This window comes from Sinocyclocheilus anshuiensis, unplaced genomic scaffold (assembly GCF_001515605.1).
Source record: "Sinocyclocheilus anshuiensis isolate Anshui unplaced genomic scaffold, SAMN03320099.WGS_v1.1 scaffold2020, whole genome shotgun sequence".
NCBI classification, from domain to species: Eukaryota; Metazoa; Chordata; class Actinopteri; order Cypriniformes; family Cyprinidae; genus Sinocyclocheilus; species Sinocyclocheilus anshuiensis.
The window spans coordinates 238,782-258,905 of record NW_015557276.1 but is presented as its reverse complement, the minus strand read 5'-3'; the positions used below and the strand labels follow the sequence as shown (position 1 = coordinate 258,905).

General features: G+C 35.2%; 1 protein-coding gene across 1 annotated transcript in view; it reads right to left on the bottom strand.

Annotated features, from left to right (window-relative positions):
- Positions 1-2,605: 2,605 nt before the first annotated feature.
- rnf13 (ring finger protein 13) overlaps positions 2,606-20,124 on the bottom strand; it is a 23,940-nt gene continuing 6,421 nt past the window's right edge. The window contains exons 4-11 of the mRNA XM_016474461.1: positions 15,373-15,498; positions 15,286-15,299; positions 15,127-15,179; positions 11,835-11,925; positions 11,390-11,495; positions 11,204-11,297; positions 4,587-4,667; positions 2,606-3,545 (exon numbers count right to left, since the gene is read on the bottom strand). Coding sequence (XP_016329947.1) covers positions 3,199-3,545; positions 4,587-4,667; positions 11,204-11,297; positions 11,390-11,495; positions 11,835-11,925; positions 15,127-15,179; positions 15,286-15,299; positions 15,373-15,498 — 912 coding nt within the window. The 3' untranslated portion in view covers positions 2,606-3,198. The remainder of the gene's footprint in view (positions 3,546-4,586; positions 4,668-11,203; positions 11,298-11,389; positions 11,496-11,834; positions 11,926-15,126; positions 15,180-15,285; positions 15,300-15,372; positions 15,499-20,124) is intronic.

The window sequence follows — 20,124 nt, the reverse complement described above, 5'->3', positions numbered from 1 at the left end:
GCTGTGTGTTGTTTAAGGGTTTATCTCACGATTTTTTTCTTCTTTTTTCCTCAAAAAAGTTTAAAGTAGATAATAGTCATAGACTGTTTGCACATAAATTGGAAAGTGTTCATGGAAGACAAACTTGTTGTTTCATTGCTAAATTTCTCCTATAAAAATGTAAAAGTCAAACTTTTCTTGAATGTCACATTAAAACGGTATGTCAGATTCTATTTTATTTCATTATTAATCTGTTAATCAGGGTTTCCGCGGGTCCTTAAAAAGTCTTAAGTCTTAAATTTAGTTGTATCAAATTTAAGGCCATAAAAAGTCATAAATGGAACAAGGAAGTCTTAATTATAATTTCAAGAGGTCTTAAATTTGGGGACAAGAATTGCGATATGGCTGTATGTGACGATTAAATTTCAAAAGGCTATGAATCTATTGAATAAACACGAGCGCTGCACGTTTCAAAGTCCGCTGCTTTGTGTTCTGCTGTTACCGGGGAAATAGTTCTATTTCTGCCGCTTCAAAAGCGCCTCCTGCTGGCAGAGCTGCTGTTTTTGATCGGACCAACGGGAAAATCAACCCATGTTTGTACGCTGCAAACAGAGTTGTAAATGTAAACTGGTGGCATTATAAAAATGTAAACAATTAAGAACGTAAAATATATTTAATTAATAGTTGATTGATAATAGTGGTTTACATTAATAATTGATAGCTTTTCCTTATGAAAATTAACCATGGTTTTACTATAGTAAAAGTATAGTAACCATGTTTTATTTTTATTTTTTAGCATATTGACTACTATTTGTATAACCATAGTTTTACAAAAAAATATACCATGGTTAAACTATGGTAAGTGTCAGTGGTGGAAAAGGCCAAAATTCACTGGGGGAACTTTTAGACGAACTTTCAGATTTAATTAATTATATAAACCTTTATAATCTATAACATTAAACTTATTTCATGTTTCCTCTAAACCATATGTTTTTAGGTATCAAGATCAAAGGCACCCTGTGTTATATTTATAAACTTTTATTTTTTTAATTATAACGGTACATTCAATTAGTTAATAAGACAGTCAGGAAGCATAAGTTACCAATCAAATCAATATAAAAAAAATAATCTTTGCACTACAGAGGTGGCACAGAAGAACACAAAAGTGGCATTTAGGTATACTTACAGACTGTTTAATGAGGCTCAGAGGTGGCATGAAAGCATTTAAATTCATAACAATCTTATGTGATGAATAAGTTCTGAATATAGAAATATTAAATTATTTAAATAGGTGGCGGCAATCACCATCTTTGTCACTGAATCATTCATTCAGTCGATTTGTTCAGACAGCTGATTCATTCAGGAACGAAGCAAGTGACTGTTCAAAAAGATTAATTCAAAAATGATTATTATATGTTGCGCTACGTGTATGTGCGTAGGCTATTGAATGAATAAAACATAGAAATCCCTTTAATTTCCCAAAAAATCTAACCAGTTGGTGCTGAAACATTTCCAGCCTTGGTTAGTGTAGCGAAACCATGGTTAATTTGTGATTACCATGGATTAACTATAGTAACCATAGTTTTTTTTTTTTTTTTTCCATTTTCTAAAAAATGGTTTAAAGGCTGAGATGTGAAGGCCATGATCATTAAACTTTGTTTTTGTGAAGACCTGTCTCTGAACTGTAAATCGTGCTTTTTACAATCATTTTACAGTTTAGTGTTACCATAGGTACTGCCCTTCCCTGCTTATATGGTATTAATTTTATTTGTGCAGGTCTTAAAAAAGGTCTTAAATTTGAGCTTTAAAATCCTGCAGAAACCCTGGTTAATGAACAACACAGAAACTGTTGAAATAACTTTATTTTATTATTTATATATATTTTTTTGGGTTTTCCAAAAAGTGGAAAAATAATCAAACTTAGTTTTACTTTTGGTGTAAAAAAAAAAAAAAAAAAGGTCATAAAAATATAGCTGAGAATTATTGCACAAAAATGTAAAATGTTGGAAAAAAAAAACAAATAATTGATTTTTTTATTTAGGCTTGCAAAGGAGTGGAGAATTTCCGGTAAATTTAAAAACTTTGAAAACACTTTACTATAAGGTTCATTAGTTAATGTTGATTAATGCATTAACTAACATTAACAATGAACAATACATTTGTTATAGTATATTATGTATAATGTTACAGTATAACATAAGAAGAATACAACTGTTCATTGTTAGCTCAGGTCCATTAAATAATATTAACAGATAAAACTTTGGATTTTAATAACATAATAGTAAATGTTGCAGTTACTATGAACAGAGATTAATAAATGCTTTACAAGTATTTTTCATTATTAGTTCATGTTAACTAATGTAGTTAACTAATGTTAACAAATGGAACCTTATTGTAAAGTGTCTCAAACATTACTGTAAATTTAGGCTTTAGGGTGTCAAATTAAAAAGAGGGAAACAACATGCTCATGATGTACAAAAAAATTGCTTTTTTTTCAAAATTTGGAATATTTACACACAGATTTGCACAAACATTTCATCTAGGTGCACTTATGTTTATATTGTGTTTCTAAAATGTAATAAAATCTTAAAACCATGTGCTGCTTTCCAAACCGCTGGATGACAAACTGACACACAAACAGTAAAAGGTGTAGTATTTTATTCAGAAAAGAGAAATGAATGTAGACTACTTAGAAACAAGGGTGAGTGAAAGGTGTATTTACAGTAAAGCAACATTTAAAGGCAATCAGACATCAGTAACAGATCACATTGTGTTAGCAAAAAAACCCTTCAACTCCTACTTACCCAACTTATTTCCTACTTACAGTATATAAATGATGTGTTATACCTAACTACACTTCCAAGATCACGTCTGAGTGACTGGTGTTTGGAGCGGCTCCGCTGTTAATGATCAAACTAAAACGGTGACGTCAGTGTCGCTAATAAAGTCTTATCGTGTCGTATAAACCATGCAGTTGGTCGTGATCGGATGCACATCTGAGATGAGTTTGGCAGCAAGCGCTAAGGTGACGTTTCACCAGGTTGGCAAAATTCACGCATTTTCGCACTTCTTTTGGGGGGGAAACCATGATTTATAAAATTTCGCTGCATAGTATCGCTGCACGTGGTGAATGTTAAACATTTTTCAATGGTAACTTGTAAGTGACGCTGAAATGTTTTGGAATCTCCACTGAGAGTTCGAGTTGGCGTCGCTAACGTCTCAAGCGCTGGCCTCCATGTTGTCGGGACAGCCCTGCTGCAGCTGTACCACCACAGTCTCCACGGTAGCCTCCTCCTCGCTGTCGGTGGTGTTGCTGCGCTCGTCGTAGTCCAAGGACTCGGCGTCGGGACGGGACAGCGAGCCGGACATGGTGCCGAAGGAATGGGCGCCGGTGGAGGCCAGAGATCGCAGCAGGGGCGTGTTTTCCGACACTTCGTTCTCCTCGCCGCCGCTGTCACCAGACTCGGACTCAGAGTCGCCGTCAGCCGGCACGACCTTCTGCTTGCACACGGGGCAGGTCTTCTTGGTTTTGGTCAGCCATGGGTCGACACACTTGCTGTGATAGGCTGATGATTGGTGCAGAGAGAATTAATGCCACACATCCTGACAAAGCTGGTTTATTAAATGGTAATTATTTAAATGTATTAGTAATTCACTTCAATTCCACTAACTAAAATTAATTAAAAAGACATTATCGCCATATATATATATATATATATATAAATGTATTTTTTAAAGAAATATTGATAATTTGATTTAATATATATATTGATCCAATTATTATTCTACACTTTAATGTCATGAGTTGTTTTTTCTTCAAATTTATAAAAATCCCTACCATGCCTAATATATGTGTGTGTACTGTGTATATTTATCATGTATATATAAATACACACACATTCAGTATATATTTTGAAAATATTTGCATGTGTATATATTCATATAATTTATATTTAAAAATATATATATTTAATATATAAACAACATTCTTCTGAAATATATACATGCATGTTTGTGTATTTATATATACATAATAAATATACACAGAACACACATATATTATGTAAACAAAAACTTTTATTTTGGATGCAATTAATCGTTTGATAGCACTAATATATATATGTATATGTGTGTATATACTGTATATATATGTGTCCCAGGGTTGATTTTGATAAAGTATTTTTAATACATTTTTTTTTAGGATTTTTTTTTTTTGTCACATAAACTGACATGGAAGGTTTTTACGATGCCTTTATTTTATGTATTTATTTTTTTTACTAATTTTACTTATTTATTTAGTCATGTGGTTACATTTGCAACAAATGCTCTTGGTTAAATGCTTCCTTAGCATCACAGAAAATAATTTAGTTAAATAACTTATACTTTTGTTCATATAAAAAAAAAAGAAAAAAAAAAAAGTGCTGATAGTAGCTTACAATATTTTTTACATGATTTTCTTTGGTTGTAAGCAACACAGACACTGTTGATAGCACTTGTTTTGAATCTGAAACATTTCACTGATTTAACGGCGAAATGTTTCAAGCTGCAAATGAATTCCCCAGTTGTATCATTTGCTGATCAAGCGCCAGAACGAGACAGAAACTCACCGTGTGAGCAGGGAAGAACCCGCAGCTTGTCGCCCTCCTCATACTCATCCAAACAAATGGCACACACATCGTACGAATCACCTGGGAGGAACGAAGAAATAATGAACTGTACAGGTATATAAATTACAGTTTTACCTCATTTTACATCAATGTCTTTGATAGAAGGCTTTCTGATTTTCACACTTGCAGCACTTGATTGAGAAGCGTGCAGCTTCTGGGTTTCGGGGATGAAGGAAAGCATTCCAGGCTCAATAAGTCCAGGAATTCGTCCTGCCCTCCCTTTAAATTCCTCAGGCTTTTTTCAGGTTTCTTTCCACCAATGAAGGAGCCGCTCCGCTGATGCTCGGTGTTTATATAAGCGGTAAACGAACACAAACGGCCGTGGCTGCATGTGACCATACATGGAGAAGCTCGTATCCGTCACTGCAGGATGCCTCCGACTCAATGTTTGGTTGAAGAGTTCACAGAGACGGCAGGTCTGGTCGTTTGCAACAGAAACAACTCAACTCTTTGTGAAGCCAATGACCTTTTGGACCAAATTCTTCATTCGTTCTGAACTGGTGATATTATTGGTTTAAGGAAAAGCCTGTATCTACTGGGTTACATGTTTGGAAGGCACTTCATAATATAGTTTACCATTACCATGTTTAAACTGCTATCCAATATTAGTAATATATTTGCGCTGATTTTTTTGGCAATAGAAAACGAACCAAAATTGTATCATGTTTTTTCTTCTTCAGATTTGACTATAATCATCGTTTTTCCCTCATGATCAAGTATCCTCATGATCACATTAAGTAGACTAGCGATTCGCAATGATCGTAGTAGACGTATCCAATATTCATGATATATTTGCACAAATTCTTTGGCAATAGAACATTTACCAACATTGTATGATAAGCTTTATTTATTTATTTGTTGAGATTTTACTATATTCGTTGTTTTTTTCCCCCATGATTTAAGTTTCCTCAAGATCATGTCAAGAAGATTTTGAATTTGCAAATTCAGTAGATGTATCCAATTTTCATGATATATTTGCACTACATTTTTTTTGGCAATAGAAAATTAACCAAAATTTAAATTTTTTTTTAACAATTTTATTATATTACGTGTTTTCCCCCCACCATTAATGTTCCTCAAGATCACATCAAGTAGACTTGAAATAGTGATTCGCAGTGATGTTTTGATTTTGCAAATATTCGTGATATATTTGCACAGATTTTTTGGCAATAGAAAATGAATCAACATTGAGGGTATTGTTTTTGTTGAGATTTTACTATTAGTTTTCTTCCCATTAAGTTCTCAAGATCACGTCAAGTAAGACTAATGATTTGTTTTTGAATTTGCTAATTCATTACACATATTCAATATTCGTAATATATTTGCAATGACCTTTTGGCAATAGAAAATAAACCAACATTGTAAGTAATATTTTTATTTGTTTGTTTTTTTGAGATTTTACTATAAAGTTTTTTTTTTACCCACCATTAAGTTTCCTGAAGATCACTTCAAGTAGACTAACAATTCACAAAGTTTTTTTGAATTTGCTAATTTGTTAGACATATTCGATATTCGTGATATATTTGCACAGAGTTTGCGCGCCTGATTCACAGATTTATAAGTCTGATTCATCAATTCAAATATGTATTATACAAATTTATATGAACGAAAATTAATATTTAAATTATTTTACTTTTTTAATTTGTGAAAGAATATGCAAAACATGTAATATTTTAAACTTGTTTTCAATGTTTAATACTGATATTAAAAATATCTTACCGTTTCATTTCTTGCTTAAGCATTTTGTATCTCTACTCAACAACATTGTTTATATGGAAAAAAAATGTTTCCTCTAACTTAAAAAAAATATATATAATAATAACAAAGAATCTTTAAAAATATTATTTTAATAAATTAGTTATAACAGTATTTTTATATGATATAGCTCTCAAAGGTGATATATTGAAATGCTCTCCGTTACATAGTTAGAATAAAGCAATAAACTCCGCTCCGCGTCGTGCCTAACGCCCCTTAGCTGTTATAAATTCACTGTAAACCACAGCTTCACGGGGCTTATTGCTTTTATAAAACGGTTATTCGATATACGTAGTAAGGTTTCACAGAATAAAACAGAGCAAATAAAGTGTAATGATATTAATAAAAACATTAAAACAATGTAGCTCCTCAGAAACAGTTGTGGTTCCAACAAAGTGGTTGCCGAGCAACACACAGAAGTAAACAAAGGTGTATGTTTGTAGAGTAATTTACAACAGCTTCGAACGTGGCTCAGCCAATCGGAATCAAGGACCGGAACTATCCGTTTTATAAATAGTATGAGACGTCTATATATAAGAGTTTAAATCTCAAGGGCTGAATCCCTGAGATGTTTCTATCAGCCTGCAGCGATGTTTTCTGGTGTGTGTCGTATAACGGCGGTGACAGCAGCTGTTTGTTCTGAGTCTGCGGTCCAGCTCACTGTCCCCGCTGCTCTCTCGCCTGGTCAGTGAGGCAGACTGCAGCGGCCGGCAGAACAGATGAATCAGCACAGCGGCCGGATGAAGAAAACCAACGAGTCAGCAGAGGCCATGAGCGGGAAGCAGAGCAGGTAAACATCAGGGTGAAACGCACACGTTTGCTGGACTGGGATTCAAAAGCCTCTGTAATGTCAATGCAGCTGAAACAACTGCTTGTGTTAAATATGTTATGGGGTAAGATGTGTCAGTGGGTTAATCTAGCAAACGGCAGGTTTTCTAACATATATTTAGAAAGGACTCACCATATACATGCTTTGGAGTAAGTTGCACCATCAGCTCAAAAAAAAAAAAAAAAAAGGCTTTTCCTCTAAATGCTGATTTGCTAATATTCTGAAAATTAAAAATGTCCTGGCTGATTTATGAAAATGTAAATAATGTGCTGCAATTCATGCAGTATTTAGTATATTTGCAAAGAATGGGTGTATTTAAATACGCATAGGTCCCTACTGGACAGTAGGCGCCAAACAGTGTGTGAACAGAGTAGTATGTCTGAATTCACAGGATGACCTACTACTTGTGCTGAGATTCTTCAGTGCACATCTGACAGACACTTTACTATCCCATGAGGCCACAGGAGTGAAGTGAAAATGTGTGTTATTTGTGAAAATGTCCAGTATACAACAGAGCCTACTGGATAGAATACTGTATCCCACAATGCAATGCACTTCAGTGATAAGGTCACGTGACGTGACAACTACTGATTGAAACAATTATCGTTGCAAAACGTGTACCGATGAATAGTAGACTGTATGTAGTGTTGTACAGTATTTAGTCAATTGTAAACTAGTATCATATGATCACTTTTTATGTAGTAAATTAAATATGATTAAACTCCAAAATTAGTTTGGGTTGTGCTTTATTTAGATCTCCAACTAGCACCACAATTAATAAACATGTTATATACTATGTAAATAATATTAATAAAATATGTAAAGACAAATGTAATATCTAAGTTCTCCACTCGGGGTGTCACAATATAAGGGTAACTGATATATAAAAAATTAAATACTGATACTGTGTTAATACTACACATTAAACAATAATAGCAGATGAAAATATTATCACTCCAACACAGTAGGTGGCGCTATTGCACCTTATCTCTGATGCCACCCATCGTAACAAAAATGAAAGACGATGCAATATCTATTACGGTCACAAAAAATACACGTCAGATAAGATTAAAGATGAAAGCAAGAGACTTTCGCAGCCGAAAAAAACTTTGCTAGCCAATGTGCGAGTTTTTTTTATATTCCGTAAAAAAGAAGGGTGTCCGTTCACACTTAATGATAACTATAAAGTTTTTAAAATTAATTCTATATGAACAAAGACACATCACAATTATAACGATAACGACAGAGGAACGATATGTTCAGAACGATTTTTCCAGCAGATGAACGATTAAAACACTGACAGCCAATCAGAATCCATCCTGCTTTAAAGAGCTCATTTACTCATCCTCATGTCATTCCAAAACCATAAGACTTTGGCTAATCTTCAAAACACAAATTAAGATGTTTTTTTTTTCAATGAATCCTGAGAGGTTTCTTTCACTCCACTGAAAGTCCAGGTAACCAAAACTTAAAAGTGTTAACTAAAAGGTGTTGTAAAATTAACCCATATGAATTCAAGCTGTTCAATCCAAGTCATGTGAAGAAATATGATCACTTAATAATTTAGGCTTCTATTTAAACAATGTTTGATTTTATTTTATCTAAATAATCACAAATCGATCATCACAAATACTGTACATATAGAGCACATAACGTGGCAAACATGGAATGTTAAACATGAGCATGATATATATATATATATATATATATATATATATTTCAGTATTTATGTATTTGCTTTGAAAAGGCTTTTCATAGTTTCCAGAGGAACTATGAATTGATTGTAGCTAAATGAATTTAAAATGGACCGTCTAAAATAACTGATTTGCGGACACGAATCAAACATGTTAAATCTTGTTAATGATGTTTAAATCAGATTCTAGAACTATTAAAATCTCTCATTCTGGTGAGCCGGGACAATTTAATGGTCAAACAAATAGTGAATAAAAATCTTTGCAATCATTTTACACTACTGTCTAAGCTCCGGGGTTGTTTTTTTTTAATGTTTCTGAAAGAAGTCTCTTCTGCTTACCAAGGCTGCATTGATTTAATCAGTAATACAGGAAAATCAATAATATTGTGAAATATTATTATAAATTTAAAGAATCAGAATCCATCCTGCTTTAAAGAGCTTGAGCATTTAAAGCGGCAGATGACAAAACTGCAGTGCGTGCTTATAATAAACTATATTAGCGTCCACACCAACGCACAATAACACTGTTAACGGTAATCGTTTAGTGTGAACGGGGCTTTAAAGCAGCAGACGACAAAACTGCAGTGCACACTTATAATAAACAAAACGTTACTGTGCATTGGTGTGGATGCTAATCGTTATAATTATCGTTATAGTTATCGTTCTTGGTATGAATTGACATTTACACACCTCAGTCTGCAGGAAGTGCTGATTAACAGTTCTTTTGAAGCGTTTGAACAGTTACGGTCATAAATTACAAACGTAGTTATGAATTTCACTAATAGCATTCTTTTTTTTCTTCAAAATTTCTATAGATGTTGCGATAATATAGTTATCATGAATTCTATTGGCCAGGATAATCTTGTAGTGAAATTTTGATATCCTGACAGCCCTATTCTCCACTATAGCTGCCTCGCTCATGTCCACATGTTTTGCATAAAGAAAATAAAGCCCATTTCTGAACCAATTTTAAGTATGCGTCCTGGTAGCATTTACTTGTTGCTGATAAATGATCCATATGTCGTCTGGTAAATATGTACGATGGAAACAATTACAAATGACCTTCACGCTGATATGACTCTCATTTGCTCTGAATATCTGAAGCGTAAAAGACGAATTGGACACGTTCTGCTGCCGACGGCCCGCTGTACACCTTTCATCGGTTTAATGTTTGAAAGAGGATACGTGAACACAGGTGTCTGTAACCAGACCGCACACTTTCCTTATACTCGGTGAAAGTGACGTCTGACACCTTCTTAAGGAGGAACGTCTGCTTTCACATTCACAGCCGAACGCATTTCTAATGCTGGCACTATGAGCGAGCTGAACAGGATGCTCATTCATGCAGGCACACAGTGAATGGTCAATGGTCACGGTGTTGATTTGGTTGTAAAATGGCTTGATGATTCACTATGAGGAGGTGGAAACGCCGAGATCTCCGGCGCGGGAGGGGAATTCAAAAATATATCCAAAGTATATAGTGCTGCAATATTTCTGGTACATACAGGAACTAAGTAATAAGTGGAAACGCATACAAAAACAATGAATTTTCCCACAAGACACAAATCAGATGGCCATTTTAAGTGAATTTGATTGGGGTCTTTGACATTTAAGTTCAATAAACATTGACATTTTACAACTGACATTGTAAAATGTAATTGATTGCTGTGATCAAAGCTGAATTTTCAGCATCATTACTCCAGTCTTGTGTCACATGGTCCTTCAGAAATCATTGAAAACAGTTGAGCTACACCACAAAAAATGGCTTATCTTATTTAGTATTTTTGTCTTGTTTCTAGTTTTTTTCCCCCTGGAAACAAGACTACATATCTTAAGTCATTTGGCTTATCTAGTAAAAGTATCTTGATTTAAGAATTTTAAGATATTTTGACTAGAAACAAGACAAAAATACTAAGTAAGATAAGCCATTTTTTGCAGTGTACTTCATATTTTTGTGGAAACTGATATTTTTTCCCAGGATCCTTTGTTGGATAGAAAGGTCAGAAGAATAGCATTTATTTTAAATCTTTTTTTTTCTTTCACTTATGACTAATTTAATGAGTTCTTGCTGAATAAAAGTATTAATTGTTCTTCAAAAAAATAAAATTAAAATCTTAAACTTTTCGTATGATATATTTTAAGTATTTGAATCCTGAACCACAATATATTCCAAGTGTCAGATCTTATTGAAGACGTGTCTTACCTTGATATATTTTAAGTATTTGAATGCTGAACCACAATATATTCCAAGTGTCAGATCTTATTGAAGATGTGTCTTACCTTTCTTATACTTGTGAATTGGAAGTTTCTTCAGCTGGTCCTTGCGTAAGCGACTTCTCCTGGCTCTATGTCTGTCCTGAACAAACTTTGTGATCTGAGATTGAAAAGATGTAAACAACTCAGTCAAGGCTAATATATTTGGTTGTTTGCTCATATTTTTTTAAATGACACACAATCATGACTCACCATGAAAACTACAATGAGGATGAGGCAGATTCCAACAATGATGAGGAATGGGATCAGATAATATTCCAGAGGCAAACTGAAGTCCGGCATGAGAATCACATGACCACTGAAAACACGAAGCAAGCCTGTGAGTGTGATGCTGCTTTTATACGACAGGACTTATAAACAGACTTTAATACTTAAAACTCATGTATGTATTATTTGTATTAAATACATATATATTTTATTATATATAATTAATAAATCAACATTTTAATTTAAGTCAGTAATGTTGGTGTGAAAAACGGTTTGTGAATATTTTATTTTTTCAGACTTTGTGTGAACAGCAGACTTTATACAGTGTCATATGACTCTTGCAGCGCCAGCGCAGCTGAATGCATCAGATGTTTCTGTTAAGTAACCATCTGAACAGTGAAGTATTCAGCAGTGAAATCAGAGCCCTCACCCTTTCCCATAGATGTAATCCTCTTTGAGAGAGTTGGCCGCTTCTTCACCAATAAACACTGAAGGAATGTCTATCTGCTTCAGAATATCCACTGCAAAAAAACGAAATAATTATGAGTGTGTTTTGAAAAATGTAAAATAATATTTATTTTGAATGTATGCCCTTTTTTAAGGAATAGTTCACTCCAAATAAATAAAGGAATGAAAACCGCAAGTTTCATTTAACCCTCCTCCTCCCCAGCACCACCTGTCTAGTAGAGGTGTAACGATTCATCGATATGGATCGATACATCGATACGATGTCTGACGATACGATGCATCGATGCCACGCGTAAAATATCGATATATGTAGTATAAATAGGCACCTTTAATTTGGCACTGTCCACATTTTCACAAAATGTCCGCCTAAGCATCACCGCCAACGTGTGCATTCTCGTTAAAACTCACGTATCAGGATTCGATATAAGGACTGCCCGAAGGCACAAGATGAGCATAAAAGATGCTCGGGATTGTTTGCGGAACAGTCGAGCACTGTGTGAGAAGTTTTCTGCGCACACATCTGAAGCGCGCGCACGCACACAGACAGCCGCGTCTACACTGCGTGAATACTAAATTCAGCTCTCTTCCGCTTTTTTGTGCATGGATGAATAACGTAAACAGTTGAGAAGGAAAAGGCATGTGTACAGTAGTTAAATCCGTGCTTTTGTACTTCCATTCACTGCAGAGCATCCATTGCTGAGCAAGTCATGCAATGCTACATTTCTCCAAATCTACTCATCTACATCTTGGATGGCCTGATTGCAAGTAAATTTTTAGCAAATTCTCATTTTTGGGTGAACTATTCCTTTAAGAAAGCTGAAGGTTGGTTTCTCTACTTTGGCCTTCACAAAGTCATCCTGACATTCCAAGTAATTCTCTGTCAGAATTCATAAATACAGCGTTGGTTATTAGCAGCACAGGGGCCGAGGTTTGTGAATCACAGCATTGTCCCGCAGCAGAACACATGAGCGCGTGTCTCCGCTGCATGTTTTATGCAATTCTGGTGCAATGCATCATATCAGAAGTGTATTAGAAATATATATGTATTCATGTCGGTTTCATATGGTTTTGAAATATTTTCATTTACTGTACACGATTTACTGTTATGATTTACTTTACAACAAAAAGTTTTCAATCTCATATGAATAATATCATGTGGTGCAACCATTAAAAAAAACTCTGCCGCCCCACAGGAAGAGGAGAAACTCTGCTTCACCTCAGTGATAATGACCAACATCAGGTGTGAGTGGAGTGACTCACACACACACACACACACACACTCACACACTCACACACTCACACACACACACAAACACACACACACACCCTCACACTCACACACACTCTCACACACTCACACACACACACAAACACACACACACACCCTCACACTCACACACACTCTCACACACTCACACACACACACAAACACACACACACACCCTCACACTCACACACACTCTCACACACTCACACACACACACAAACACACACACACACCCTCACACTCACACACACTCTCACACACTCACACACACACACAAACACACACACACACCCTCACACTCACACACACTCTCACACACTCACACACACACACAAACACACACACACACCCTCACACTCACACACACTCTCACACACTCACACACACACACAAACACACACACACACCCTCACACTCACACACACTCTCACACACTCACACACACACACAAACACACACACACACCCTCACACTCACACACACTCTCACACACTCACACACACACACACTCACACACTCACACACTCACACACACACACAAACACACACACACACCCTCACACTCACACACGCGCGCACACATGCGCGCACACACAAACACACTCACAAACACACACTCTCACACACACAAACACACTCACACAAACACTCACGCTCTCTCACACACACTCTCTCACACTCACACAAACACACACACACTCTCACACTCACACTCACACTCACACACACGCACGCACACACGCACGCACACACACGCACACACACATAGAGTCAGGCATCTACCTGAGCAAAAGCATGATGGGACAAAGTGCTTTATCAAGCATTGCCAAGAAACTAGAATATCACAACAAAAATAAAAATGCCTCTCCTTTATATTATAAAACTTGATTATTTAAAAACTTGATTATTTAAAAATAGCTATTCTTATGCTTATTCATATTATTAATATTAAAAGCTTTGTTTCTCTTTGTAAGTCGCTTTGGATAAAAGTGTCTGCCAAATGCATAATGTAAATGTAAAATATTTTCATTGAACTTCCCGCAAAAGTAACTAAACTGTAATATATACTGTGTTAAAGTATTTATTCTAAAACCAGTGTAATTTTAGTATCATTGACAAACTAAGTTTTCGCTAATATTCTGAAACAGATTTTATTTTTTTATTTTCTGCTTTCACTTAAATTTTTTATAATTTTGTTGCATTTTTTATGTCTAGTTTTTATGCATGTTTATTTATTTGTATTTTTTTCAATTTAGTTTTAGTTATTTTAATACTTCAAGTTAAACTAAACAAAAAAAAGGAAATATTGCCTTGCAACTAGCTGAAATAAGGTTTCAAATAAGTTGAATAAGTAAGTTTAATAAACTAAGTTTTTTAAATTTTAAATAAAATATAGTTTATTTTATTTGTTAACATTCATTTTATTTCATTTTAAGTAACATTATTTTTATTGAAATGTTTTGTTTTAGTTAACTAAAATAACCGACTAAAACCAAATCTACAAAAAAAAAAATCATAATAATAATTAATTGAAATAAAGCTGAAATAAAATGAAACATAAATATTACATGAAGGACTTTAACTTAAAAAATGTAAACAACCATGAGAAACGATACCTGAAATTTGAATAATTTAAATAAATTAAAAGATAAATGAAAGTATTTAAAAATATTAATAATAATAAAAACTAAAATTAAAATGAAAATCGAAAAAAATAAAACCTATTTCAATATATTCATAAATTCTATAATGGTACATACATAATACTAAAATATTGGTAGCACTTTTACAGTCCTGTTCCGTGTGTACATGCTATGTACTTGTTATAATAATTACAATAACTGGGTAACACTAACTAGGTACTAACCCTGAACATACCCGTAAACCATGTAGTTACCTGACACTACCCAGGCCTTTCTTAGGTAAAATAAAGTGTCACCAAAATGCCTGCATGCAATCAAAGTTGTTATTTATACTGTGGACATACAGCTGGCTTTGTTTTGCATCAGTAGTTTCACTCTGATAGAGATCTTTCCCATGCTGAAGAACAATCATGAAATCAATGGCCTGATGAGTTCATGTGCTGGCAAGTGTTGAGGAGGCCGTTCTGACACGTTACGCTGCATGTATAAACAGTGTTTCCCACGTCTCCTGTGAGATCTGTGAGCGGGAAATCAGCTGTGTTTATGCCAAACACATCATTTGGCAAAAAACATCCTGCGGTGAAACCTACCTTGATGTCAAAGTTACAGTCGAAGCGCTTGATCAGCACGATGAAGGCGCTGCTGAGGTTGTCCCGCAGCGGCGGGGGGTCGATCGGCACGCAGGCGTTCTCGGGACGGGCGCCAATCAGGAAACCCTGCGGACAAACAATCAGCAGAGAATTCCTTCAGTCGGCAAAAAACACCCAACAGCTCTCTCTGCTGGAGGAACACACTGCAACAACAGCAGTCTGGGGAAAGGCCAGAGAAAAACTGACAAGTATCAAGTCTTTATAAATAAAGCTCTTATCTTCAGCTCTTAATATTGTCACCTTTATCGGACACTTTCACTTTGAGACACGGTATAAGGTTTCATTTTGGCCTTATTAGTCACAATCATCAAGATGGCACTCGAAAAGCTTGAAGGCGAGTGTCGCTACATCAAGAAAAGCACTTCCCGTTTCTGAAGAATGGGTTATTGGGCCATGAAAGCAGGCAGAGCATGAGGCCAGCGCATGACTGAGGAGGAGTCAAAGTCGGCCACAAAAACACTCCAGACCACAGAAGCACTGCATTCTTGAGTGTTAAGATGCAGGATATATGGATCACCTGCTGACATTACATCATTGTTTTAAATCTAACTTCCTCTATTTCCACATTTAGACTACCTGTCATCTAACACGCACTTAAAATATGTGTTCAAAACAACATCATAAACCCTCTCAAATGGAAGTCAATCTCAAAATTAATATCTATATTTCTTAGTTATTATAATGTTGTGTTGCCTTAATTCACGTGTAGCATTTTAAACAACTAATTGTAGGTTTTAGTTTATTCAGAAAAAAATAAGCATAATTGTTACTATTAAATAATTATATTAAATACTTAAAGGAGACATATTATGCCCCTTTTTACAATATGTAATATAAGTCTCTGGTGTCCCCAGAATGTGTCTGTGAAGTTTCAGCTCAAAATACTCCACAGATCATTTATTATATCATTTTGAAAATGCCTATTTTGAGTGGAAGCAGAAACACGCTGTTTTTCGGGCCTGTCTCTTTAAATGCAAAAGAGCTGCTGCTCCCCCGCCCCCTTTTCCAGAATAGAGCTGCGTCATTACAGCTGGGACCTGTTAAAAACATCTGTTTTGGTTCTGATTATCATGTTTATCGTGCTGAAATCATGCGTTTTAAACCATATGAGTTTAAACTTCATATATATGGTTTTCTGAGCGCACACATCCGAAGCACACGGACAGAAAGCGGCTGTCACAGCATGCGAGTACTAAACTAAGTTCTCATTCACACACAAGTTTATGTTAAAAACACACATGAGTTACAAAAACAGTCGGTTATGTCTGTGAAGGTAAACTGCTGGGAAATAAATCGAAGGGTTATTTTAGATATGTGTGGCAGCAGAAATAGACAGTAAATAAATCAATAAATGCACTGCTCTGTTGTCTCCTCTGAGGCTGGGACTCTAAACAGTGTTCTGTGCTCGTCTGTGCAGCCAAACACAGAACAGTTAGCATGTTTTGCTCAAACTTTCGCCACGGCATTAGAGCTGGTACACCGGTGTCTCTTGTGAAAACACAATAACAGAGCCATGGGTGGAAGTTTACAGATTAAGGGGCGGTAATATTATAATGAGACCCCTTTGCTACGTCACCAAGGGAGCGAAATCAGACGCGCTGGTTTTCTCAGACGCTTGCAGAAAAAGGCTTCCCAAAACAAAGTTACTGGGTTCATCTTTTTCACGTTTCCTTGGTTGGTAGATGCACCGGGGACCTGATTATAGCACTTAAAACCTGGAAAAGTCAGATTTTCATGATATGTCACCTTTAAATTAAGAAATTAAATGAATTCAAATAATAAAAAAACTTAAATTATTAAATTATGAAAAAATTATATCTATTTTTCACTTATAATACTGTAATGCCTAAATTAATTCACTTTATCATTTGTCACTTAATCATTTAACGTGATTTTTTGTGTTTTAATTTTACTTAGACAAAACATAATAGAATTTTAATAATCTGCATATAACATAATTGTAATGATTAATTATAGTTTATAGGCGTTTAAAATGTTTGATTTTAGCAATTTATGTTTTAAAACAATTAAAACAATATCGTATGTAATTTTAATAATTAGTCTTAACAAAATTGTTAATAATAATAATTATATTAAATACTTATTAAAAATGTGTTAAATACTATATTAAATAATGAAAAATGAGTGTCCATTTTCATGATCTACGTTATGAGGTTGTAATGGCTAAATTCACTTGTTTAAAAGGTCTGATTTTAGTGAGTCACTTTTTTTTTTTTTTTTTTAGGCAATTTAGTATGGAATTTTAATAATCAGCCATTAAATTGTTATTATTACATAATTATATTAAATGCAGATTGATTAAATAATAAACAATAAATCCATTTTTCATCAATTATATGAGAATGTTGTGACGCCCGAATGCTCTTTAACATTTAAAACATTTGATTAGATTTTTTATTTTTATATTTTCAGTTTTAATTTTAATTAAAATTTTAGTAACTTTGTTGTTCTTTTGTCATTTTTATTAGTTTTGTTTTTAGTATTTATAATTATCTTTATTTCAGTAATGGTTCTAGTCATGCAAGTACTTCAAATTAAACTTGTTTTATTTCAGTTAGTTGCCAAGACAACAACATTTCTAAATTTCCTAATTTGAAAGTTTTATTCATATATTTATAATATAATCATATTTTATGTCATTTTTCAAAATCTAAATAAATAAATAAGCCTGATTTCCTCTGCAGAAAACGTAGATCTGAGCTGGAAAATGGGTTCGGTTCCCTAAATCTGCACTCTTAAGGGTGCTTTCACACTTGGTTCGATTGCTTGGTCCGAACCTGAGTTCGATTGCTCCCCCTCCCCCTGCCCCCGCTGGACTGTGTTCACATTATATTATTTGGGTCCAAACCGCGGTTCGTTTGCGTCATCAGGCCAGCAGCTGTTTACCCCGTTGCTTAGTAACGACGGCGCAGGAGAAGACGGCAAAATGCGTAGCATTGCTCTCTTCAATTCTATATTTATGCTTTTGAACCGTTGGTTTTGTTTCCAAAGCTTCAGTACATAACGGCACTTACGTCTGCCTTACTGCAAATGCTCTAAAGAACTCTGAAGGCGAACAGAAATGAGATATACAGCTCTCTGCTTGCAGCGCGTGTCACGCTCATCAGGAAAGTGAGTGAAACACACATTTTTATCAAATAATACGTCATTAATAGCGGTTCACTTCCGTGATTTGGTACGATTGCATTCACATCAGCAGCGAACCGTACCGGAGTTCACTTGAACCGTACCCCAGACCACCCTTTTTAAGCGGACTCGGGTACGGTTCACGGGTGCGCACCCGAGTTCGGAAGACCGCGTTCACATCATCCAAACGAACCGAACTCTGACGTCAATCGAACCCGGGTGCGCACCAAAAGTGCTAGTGTGAAAGCACCCTAAAAAAAATGCTGGGTTGTTTCAAATATGTCAAATATGGATTAACCCAACCGTTGGGTTAAGTTTATACATAAAATTTTAACCCAAAAGTTGGGTTAGTCCATATCTGACCCAAAGTTGGATTGAAACAACCCAGCATTGTTTAGAGTGTTCAGATCTTGAACCAGGAATCATGAGTGTCAGGATTCTGAAAGAATAAAGTTTTTAAAAATGACACAAGAAACCAAATGCAACCACACACCCTATGTTTCAGGAAGTGGTCTAACACTACTTCCTGTTCCGACTGACCCCTCAGCCCCTGCGGTTTTTACGTTTACACTTTGGTGACATAATGCAGCAGGTCTGTTGCTGGTCCAAGATGATTTACCAGCTCATGACTAGATTAGATCAGCTACCACACTCCAAAACAGCCATCAGATTAAGCTGGATTTTCCAGCAGGGATTAACTCCAACACAATATTTAGCAAAAATAGATGGCGATAAGTACATTACGTCAAGTCCAGCTGAGCAGGACAAAGGTGAACTCTGTTGCTTAGAGACAAATATGAAAATGTTGGTGGACGAGCTCTAAAAACATCACTTTAGTTTGAGCTGACAAAGATGGGGAAATCAGAGTGAAAGGCTGAGCGAAATGCAGAAGTGACACAGATGTGAAGTCATTTTCACAGTTTTCACCAACATATCATGTGATTCATGTCAGACTGGGAACAGAAATTAGCACAAATAACAGTACAATGTAGAACTGTTTTAGTACAATGGCAACATAAAAACCAATTAATTAATTTTAGGAGCTATTATTTAATTCTGTTACGTTTATAATAGCATACTTATATCTCAGTAGAATAAATCACATTTATTTCAATGGGAATTGGCGTGATTTTTCAGTGGTGAAGAAACTTCCTAATGCAAATTTTGAGTTGGGTTCAAATTTGGTGAAAGCTGACACTCAAATTCGCAGAACCGACCAACAGTAAGCCAACAAAGCAAAATTAATATCCACAATCCAGTTGTTTCAGTGGCAATCGGCGAAAGGAAGAATTGTGCCCAATGCACTTCTGGTGACAAAGACATTTCCAAAGGCGAATTTCACATTGGGTTCAAATTTGGTGAATTTTGACACTCACATTTGCAGCGCCGACCAATAGCAAGCCACTTGGTTCAGATGTGACATTGGAGTGGGTGGAGATTCGTAACTTAGCAACAAAGCAGAAATGAATATCCACAATCCAGTCGTTTCAGTGGGAATCGTCGGAATGAAAAAAATCACCTGACGGAATTCCTGTGGTGAAGAAA